Genomic DNA, 9,594 nt, shown 5'->3' with positions numbered 1-9,594 from the left:
ATTTATATAATATAAATTATCTTTTATTCTCTTCACCATGGATCTTGTTAAGCGACTGTCAACTTTGTGATCTATTTTTTGAGTCTTGTATAGATTAGAGATATCTTTGATACATTTACGGTGTTAATAGGATTATAACGCGCGTCCTCGCGATCATATAACGTGATTATGTTAACATAATTAAGTCAAAGATATATATAAATAATTATTGACCATGCACGGCAATTTTAATGATAATCTTTCTTATATACAAGAGTACTTTTTGTATATATATTTTGATCTTAAAAATAAATATAGAAAAATTATATTGAATCAACATCTTCTATCTCATATAGAGACAAGTATAGTGAATCTTATAGTGAAAAAAACATTAGTATTTTCTATTTTAATATAAATGCTGTGAAATATACATATGTAACAATAAAGAGAGACATTTTATGGATACACTATCACATATTTACAAGATTTATTACATACTTAAAACACAGAGGACATTTTTTATATATTCTTTCTACTTGTTCTTTCATGCCTACAATAGTTTGTCATGTTTTGAGCACTGATGTTTTTTTTTTCTAAGTTGTAACGTAAACTTCAAATAGAGGTTATTGTACATTATCTTCTTTATATGAAACAAATAATTATTGGAACTCATCTGAATAATATCATTACATAGAGGATTTATGTATGTGTTTTATGCAATATAATCTATATATTATGAATGTACATCCACTTTGGACATTACACATATTCAGATGAAGTATTTGTTAACATATAAAGCTAAAATTGAGTCCGTTTATTCTAAAGAATTTAACATCAGGAGTTGTTTCAGTACTTTGGTTTGACTCGTCTCTCTGATTTCACCAGCTAAGAACATTTCGTCCACAACAGTGTACACCTAAAACAATTATTATCATTATACATACTGGAAAATAAATAAAATAAATCAAGTTATATATAAAGCTTCATGATATTAATTAAAATAAAAATGATTAATTTATTTACAAATTTCATCGAATTATTTATAAGAATGATATTAACATGAAAACACTTTCAGAGAGAATAATACCTTGTAAAAATTAAAGACTAAATCCAACTCGCATACATTGTGAAAGTATTCGTTCAACACCTCTACAAAATTATGAATTGCTTCCAAGTAACAGAGATTATTATCATTAACATCAACACAAATGCAGAAATATAAACCTGCATACCGCCTATATACTATCTTGAAATTGCGAAACTGAAACATATATATTTATTTTATACATATGGTAGCTATATAGTTTACATGTAGTACAAGAAGGCAGCGTCTTGTCAAACTCACTTCGACAAAGTTTGTGTGTTTTGCATCTCTGACAGTAACAACTGCATGAACTTCTTCTATTAATTTTTGTTTTTCATCATCATCAAAATTCATGTACCACTTTGCTAATCTAGTCTTACCCGCCCTATTTTGTATAAGGATGAAACGTATCTGTAAAAACGTATGTAGTTTTAAATACTTAAATCCTATTTATCCTTGTCATTTAGATATTGCTAATTCAATTGTTAGCATCATTATCACTGTGAATGTAAGATAATTATCAAAGATGTATTTCCTTATTATTTAATAAGAGTAATTTTTATGCGATATAAAGACACAACTCTCTAATCTATCAATTTTTCATAATCAAATATCACATCCGAATTTATCAAGTATGTGTGGCCTATCAACCACCTGACAGAAATAGAAACGTCAATCGTACGAGATGGCATTTTGGAGCATATATTTTTCTCTATATATTTATCCGTATTTTTATCACTAATAGAGAATATTGATTTGCTTTGTAATTATACATTTCACGTACCATCTTCGAAATTGATTAATCCGTCACTCGGTGTAATAATTTCTCTACGAAATTTTTTGTAAACATAAGATTCTATCAATTCCCCGCCCACCGAACACGAACGGTAGCGGTAATCACTTTACGAGAGGGACTCGTTGTAAGATTGTAGCGCTTCTTATAACTATTGCAACTGCAAGCCATACACCACTCTGTCGATATATTGAGACACTGAATTATAAACTATCGGCAATTAAGAAATGGAATTTACCAATCGTAAAAATTTAAACAATATAATTTTTACAAAATTATCGGAATATATAATCAGTAAAGAAACGGCAGATGGATCAAAATTCCGAGAATCGTTTTAAGAATCTCTAGAATTCTTCAAAATGCGAAGATACTTTCAATATTCGGATATAAATATGAAAAGAAACGGGTAGATTGCGTGAAGACCTGTAATATTTCATGATTGGGGAAAAATACACAATAATTGCTTCCTCCTGGCAAGTAAGCAGCTTAAAAACTGTGATGGACGAGTCATTTTTTTTCCTATTGTTGTTTATAATATTCTGTTGCATAATGTTATTTTATTGCAATACGCTGTGCTAACTGTAAATTTGCAATGGAGAATGATACATGGCGCAATATGTCTTTTCTCAGTTTTTGCATATTTTACATTTTAAACATAACAGTTTTCACATTTCAAAAACATTTCTTACATATTTTACATTTTAAGTATATAACAAACAGCTTTTACATTTTAAATCGCTGCATACAATTATAAGTGCAATAATATAATATGAATATATATGTATATGTAAATATGATCCATGAAGATAAATGGATTCAAAATTGGTAATTTGAAAAATAAAATTTCGTTTGTTTAAGATTTTTTCATTGCATAATTTATCATACACGTACTTTTTCACCGCGCAACAAAATAAACCAAAAAATAGAAATCCATCGCGTCAGCCGACTATTTTTAATCAATTGCGGCAGGTTTTAGATATGTATTGTATAAAGAAATATGAAGGAATTTATCGTGGTCGGTCAATCGGGCTTCTTATCGTCATTATTATCCGGGAAATAAGCGTCACAATATCGTAGAAAAGAAGAGAACAGCAAGGATAAATTATTCACCTCTTTGGAGATTCTAACTCTCTTTCTTCTTTATCTGAAAAAAGATAATTAACATTTAAATAATAAGAAAGTCAGAAAATGAATTAATAAGAGAGAATTTAAATCAAAGGGGAAGAGATAAATTTATGCAGAAATATGTGACGATTTTTTAAAATAAATAATTATTCAATTATAATTTTCAGAATTATAAAAAGAGAATAGATGAGAAAATTTATTTTTCAAAATTATAAAGTTCCTAATTTTCGATAGAATAGAGAATGGTTTAAAAATTTTTATGTCTTTTTCTATTCTTTTCACAGTTTTCTCTTTCTATTAATTTTTCTGATAAAACTAGATAATTAAATTCTATAATATAAATTAGAATATATGTTTTAGAGAGTAAATTCTTTTTTTTATTCCAACATACACAACTCGACATTCGATTATATCGCTACAACTTCCATATAAGAAATCAAGAATTTTATCTGTTTATCAAGAATGAAGAATAATAGATTCTAAACATTCTTTTAAAACAGTCATTTGCTTTAATCAATTTCATTTTAAAATTAATCCTGAATTAATTCTAATTTTGAAGAATATATAAAACAGTTTTCCCGAATAAATCATCTTTGATCCCATCACTTTTTTGCCGGCGACGATGAGTTCACGTTCACCGGTGCTGAAAAGGATCGGGAGGGAGAGAGATTTCTCCATTGTTAATTCTCCGTCGTCGGATGGGATGTTTTTAGTCTATCCAATTTGTCGACAGCGATTGCGCGCGCCTAACTTTCCGCTCATTATCGGGCAGAGAGAGCAGCAGCAACAGCAGCAGCAATCGTCGATTCCTCGAAGGAGGAACGACCCGAATGACCGAGTTGCGCGACAGATGTCAAATATTAATTTCGCCAAGCGCACCACGCGGTATTTGCATTTAATTACTGCGGTTTGCGCAAACCGTGCTATCTCGCTCTCCCTGTGCCTCCTCCTCTTTTTCCGCGCCGGCTCCTTTCTTATTCTGTCCCGCTCCGATTATATCCCTTTCTTTCTCATCCGGAGCAAACCACTCTCTCATCCCGCTGTGTTCATCCGTAATTACTCGAAGAGGATTAATGTTACGTAACGATAAATCGTAGATCTTCGATGGAGCTTTTGATACGCTCGAGTATCTTATTTCAGAGATTCGCTATAAGATCTTGATGAAAGTAACTTGAAACCACTTTCGGTTAATTTTATATATGTCGGATGGCAAAGAAATATGCACAAACTTTCTACACGATGAATGACCACTCGCGCGTTCTTTATTCATTTGTCATAAACATGCATTATTATTGGCTTCGTGTAAAGAAAAGAAACCGCAAAGAATAATTAAAAAGAATTAAAATAACATATATGAGATTACATTTTTAATTAGCAGGGACCAGTTTGAAATTGCAAGTTATTCTCGAGAGCGAAAAATTAAAGTGATAAAAATCACGATCATATATATGGCACGTGGCAAAGGCAAAGGCATATCGAACTTTGTGTACCGTTAGAAAGGTCTCGATGCGTAATGCAAAACTAGAATTGCCGCTTTCGACTGCAAGCGACAAGCGGATAATCCTGATACACGCTTCTCCATGAAGGATAGCCACGTCGTAAATTATATATCTCTTAATCTCTTTGCCTTTATATTATGCGCCGAGTGGTTCGAGCGCGTCCGATCTGACAGTCATCATAGAACAATAGAATCATATAAATTGTCGATTCGTTATGAGATCCAACGATAATGCCGCTGCACCAGCGCAGCTCGCGAATCGACCGCTTAGTCCTTTGCACTGCAAATGTACTTATGACGGCGCGATGACGACGCGACAAGATGTTTCTTGTGGCCTAACGCGATGATTGCGAATTAGATGAATAAATTGCAACTGAGTTACGCAACTGGACTAATGCAATATTAATACTTCGGGAATTCCCTATCTAAATTTGAATTACCGGGATGTAATTACAGACATGTTATATATCAGAACATCGTGAGAAAAGCTCCTGGCTTTTTTCTGAAAATTTTCTTTGAAGAAAAATCCGATTTTAAAAAGTAACTATGTTTATTATTAAAATTGAAACCAAGATTTCTAAGGTGTAAATATATATTTAGAAATAATTAAAAATTATTGAATATTGTGTTCAAAAATTATATATAATTTCTTCTCAATAAAATATCGATTAGGATTACGATCGGTTTCTTGTCTTCTTCCTGAAACGAGATAAACAGGTTTTAAATAATGAGACGCACACATATATGTGTATGAGCAAAGAATTTATATTCCTCAAACGATAATTGAGCACTTGTCACATTCGAGTTTGCTAGAAATATCGAAATAAAAAATATATTCGAAGTTCTGGAACGCGCACAATCTCAAATGTTCGTCGTAAAATGCGGGGAAATGTTCAGGCCGCGTATTTTTTTTTTGTTCCATGAGCTTCGGAGCGATTCGATTTTTCACATCTTTTCGCTCTAAATGCTTACAACACATTCGTTGATCACCAAACATGATAGTAAAATCGTATGAAAAATCCAGTCGCCGACACGCGCGATATACAACGCGTTGCGGGAGATGTGCGTGTAAAAACAAATTTATTTTTTCTTTTTTCTCGCAATTTTTTTTCTTAAAACGTCACACATAACTCTACGATGATGATACGGATAAAGAATAATCGCATAATTGCCTTATGAATCTCGCGTAAACATCAGTCTCGCATAAGAGATATAGCTTATTCTTTCAGCGCGTCATTAAAAATCGATGAGAAGTAAAAGGTTCTCTTTTTGATTTGAGTCGAATTAACTTATATACGTTTTATAAAGTATTATAGATCTTACTTAGAGATTTCGTAGATTATATATCTCAGAGATGTTATATAAATTTTATAAAGTGTCTTTTAAGATTTTTTAAAAACTAAAATGCACTTTGCAGATTTTTCGTAGAAGAGCTGATATCATTCGCTACAATATAATAAATTATATAATGTAATAAGAAAATAATTACGCTCTTAAATGGCGAGTCTCTCTACGTCCGATATATTATAAAATTAGAGAAGTTTATTTAACACAATTAATTCGCATACGGGTTCGACATACATACGCATTTAATTTATCTATTCACCTTGCTTTCGTTTTGCACGGCAAATGTTAATTTCATTGACTCATACGTCTTAATCCATACCGGATGTTCTATGCGAATTGCGTTGTTGTATATTTCGCAATGCGATAAAAGCGTAACGAGAAATGTCCATTTGTTCAAATTTTCACACTTGTACTTACAATCCAATTTTTTATATAATATAAATATATATATGTATACTTCCTATATATTTTTATAAATAAATATCTGTCATAAAACGTTAATAATTAGTACAATTAAAGATTTATTTAATAAAAAAAAAAAATTAAATGAAATGTAAATATCGTTTCAAGCGCGAAAGATTAAGCCAGGAAGAATTTAAACCAGACGATCGATAGTTTAATCAGTCGTCTCGCAATTGTTTCAAATAATGAATTAATTATACATTTACAGACATTCTGTAATATAATATAGATGCATACAAAAATAAAATGCAAATCATCATTTAGCTAGTTTAGTTTGACGGTTATAGAGGAAAAAAGAGAGAGAGAGAGAAATAGAGAGAGAGAGAGAGAGAGAGAGGAATGGAAATAAATTATTATCCGTCGCACGATCGCGCATTACGACGAGTGCGACAATTGTTATCTCCGGATACGCAATGATCGTGCGACGTGCCTATCATGAGCGAGAGAGAACGTGTATATATATGATACAATACTGCAGATTCTCTAGAACATGTAAGTACGTATACTATCGTGTTAAAACTAAAGGATTCTAACTCGTATTTTTTGGTTCAGAGAATGTCGATGCCGATCCGTTTTGTGACGATGACGAAATTCCCGCGAGGACTTGTTTATATTAAATCTGCAGGATCGATCTGTTATTCCGAGAAGCTATATGCGCTTCCTTGCGATACATAAATGAATGAATAAATGCATAATTCGCGTGAACAAAACCATCATTAAATCTGCAGGATCGATCTGTTATTCCGAGAAGCTATATGCGCTTCCTTGCGATACATAAATGAATGAATAAATGCGCATACATAATTCGCGTGAACAAAACCATCTTTTTTTTTTAGCACAGCGTATAATGGCTCATGATTCTACGCAAATATCGAATTGCTTTTTCGTTCTATTCGAAAATATATTTTATTCTTTATTTCTTATTTCATTATCTTTTCTTGCGAGAAATCAAGTCTCTCTTGTGGAAACCTATTTTTTCATCGAAATACAGTAGACTAAGTGATATCGCTCGTGTTTAGATATCCTGACCCTCGTCAGGGTCAAACAAAGTTTCGCCGCGCGTTCTTCTCCCGCATGAGAAGATTAGAAGAAGAGAAGATTACGCCGCAATCTTCTAATTAATCGGGCTGGACAAACGTCTCCTTAATCCCGATATAAACGATGACGATTATCGCATGTAAAAATCCCTTCACTTCACTCGACATGTTGGCGAAAAATTGTGTCAAGGGCACAATTAGACTACTACGTGCTGTGTCGCAACCGAGCGGAGGAGCCTTGACCTGATCTTCGAGGCTCATTAATTCGCGCACGATTTTTCGAACGAGCGTTCTCACGGCGCCCAAGAGAAGCAAAAGACAAACAGAAGAACACCCCTCCTTTGCTTATTTAACAAGATTAAAATCGATACCAAGATTAGAATTCTAACAAAACTCGTAATATAAAAAAAGAAAATATCTTTATAAAATATTCGTTAGAATGTTATTGTGCAATTTTAATCGATTTTCTGGAGAATTTAAAAGATATAAGAAAAGTGAAAGAGTAGTAAAATAAAAGCGATTACAATAATAATAATATAAAAATAATTTTTTAAACAAAATGCGCATTAGGAACACAATGAGTAAGCCCCCGATGCAATAAGATATAAAAATAATTAATCGTGGCCAATGTGCCGATGAGACAATGAATTTATAAGTAAACATAATAATTCTCCAATAATAAGAAATTAACATCAATAAAAAAAATATTAATACAAAATATATTTATGAAATAACTGGGATGCGTATTCTTACATTTAATAGTAATCAAAATCAAATGGCGTTATTTATTTAATAATCATAGGGGAAAAATCATTAAAAAAATCATTAAAATAAAAGCTATCTATTTCATCATTGGAAAATAATTGAATTGTTTTTACTTATAGTCAGGAATCTCGAACACTTCACCTCGTGGCTCTGGCCCATTATTATTTATATATTTCATCGCGTCTCGAGGGTCCAAAAAATCTCTGGTAATCGTGCTTCGGACGAATGCTTATGGCACCGGGAACGGAAATATATAGTAAGATACTTCCGCAGGATACGAAAAAAATGCGATAACGAATGCCTCGAATATACATATACGAAGGTATGGTCGATATCGAGCGCAGTTTCGCCCGCGTTATCGCGCGACGCATTATCTAGACGATGACTAGATAATATTCGGCGGAGGAGGGAAGCCGGTGCTCCGGGGCCGCTCCATTCATCGTGACACATTTATTTTACGCCTCGGGTGATCGCGCTCGATTGATGCAATATACGCGTCACATCGACACAATCTCGCGGACTCTTCGCGGCAAAACTTTCTTGCAGGAAACGATTCCGCGCGCCGAAGCGTTAGAATTACGTAAATCACGCCATTTTCGAATGTATATTCTTCCTGATGAAATTACTTGAACCTCTGTGCCCGAGGTCAAATAGTTTCAAATGAGATCGTCGGGTGAACGCGAACGTAATGATAAAATTAGTGATCGTTATAAAATTAATAGATCGCGAATTTATTTTTAATAATCGTGTCGTGTGGAATAAATATTAAATTAATAACTATTAATTTTTTATTATCATAACATTATCATGTTTCGTCCCGTTCACTCAAATATCTCAATTATTTTATCTTGGATTTGAGAGTAGCGGAAAAAAAATTTTCCCGTCATTATAGATACAGTTTCCTCGAAGAATATAAATTCAATTCTTCTTTTTTGAATATTATATAAAACAGATCTTTCAAATCCTAGCAATATATTTCTCTCAATATTTTGATAATTAATATTTAGTATATCGATAATTATATAAAAGCTGCGGCCGTGATTTTTGCAAAAGTATAAAATTCTTTAAAATAAAATTCAACGAACTGTTACTAGAAACTATGTACATACATTCGTCAAAAATACTACATAAATGTTAAATGACACGGTAATGAGAAATATCGAGTCCAGAAAAAATTGTTTTCAGATCCTTCTCACCAAGAGAAAGCGCGTGATATGTGATACATATTGCTACATATCGTTATTGTGACCTGATTATGTTGAAACTGATTTGATTAGAGGTTTATGAGTACACGTGTAATCGCAACGAGATTGCCGATTAAAAGATTTCTTGGGGGAAGTTCCTTTATACGAATAGCATTCTTCCTACATTATACAATAAAAATAAATACCATTTTTGCTCGTATACTTAGAACCGGATGCAGTTATTCTGTTTTGTATGTGTAATGTGAAAACAAGATATAGTTCGTAAACAAAATACAGGATGAAAATTAGATATGCAGGTG

General features: G+C 32.3%; 3 protein-coding genes across 3 annotated transcripts in view; 1 reads left to right on the top strand and 2 right to left on the bottom strand.

The window, feature by feature from the left end:
• The window catches only part of LOC115237731 (integrator complex subunit 2), an 8,196-nt gene extending 7,612 nt beyond the window's left edge, over positions 1-584 (top strand). The window contains 1 exon segment of the mRNA XM_029810968.1: positions 7-584. The gene's annotated coding sequence lies outside the window, so the exon portion shown is untranslated.
• LOC115237732 (AP-2 complex subunit sigma) lies at positions 374-2,004 on the bottom strand. Its single transcript, XM_029810969.1, has 4 exons — positions 1,848-2,004; positions 1,325-1,474; positions 1,067-1,240; positions 374-895 (listed from the first exon to the last, which is right to left on the bottom strand). The coding sequence occupies exons 1-4, from the start codon at positions 1,848-1,850 to the stop codon at positions 794-796; spliced, it is 429 nt and encodes a 142-aa protein (XP_029666829.1). The 5' UTR covers positions 1,851-2,004; the 3' UTR covers positions 374-793.
• A 609-nt stretch (positions 2,005-2,613) lies between these two features.
• LOC115237726 (beta-1,3-galactosyltransferase 5-like) overlaps positions 2,614-9,594 on the bottom strand; it is a 9,580-nt gene continuing 2,599 nt past the window's right edge. The window contains exon 3 of the mRNA XM_029810962.1: positions 2,614-3,000. Within this exon, the coding sequence (XP_029666822.1) occupies positions 2,963-3,000 (38 nt within the window). The 3' untranslated portion in view covers positions 2,614-2,962. The remainder of the gene's footprint in view (positions 3,001-9,594) is intronic.

This window comes from Formica exsecta, unplaced genomic scaffold, assembly GCF_003651465.1.
Source record: "Formica exsecta isolate Colony F162 unplaced genomic scaffold, ASM365146v1 scaffold308, whole genome shotgun sequence".
NCBI lineage: Eukaryota > Metazoa > Arthropoda > Insecta > Hymenoptera > Formicidae > Formica > Formica exsecta.
This window is presented reverse-complemented; position numbering and strand designations above follow the sequence as displayed.

Bases quoted from the DNA above. Each gene is read 5' to 3' on its own strand.
- LOC115237732 (XM_029810969.1), bottom strand. The intron at 1,241-1,324 runs GTGAGTTTGACA...TATATGTTTCAG, and splicing joins AACACACAAACTTTGTCGAA to TTTCGCAATTTCAAGATAGT. The intron at 896-1,066 runs GTATTATTCTCT...TAATTGTTTTAG, and splicing joins TAGTCTTTAATTTTTACAAG to GTGTACACTGTTGTGGACGA.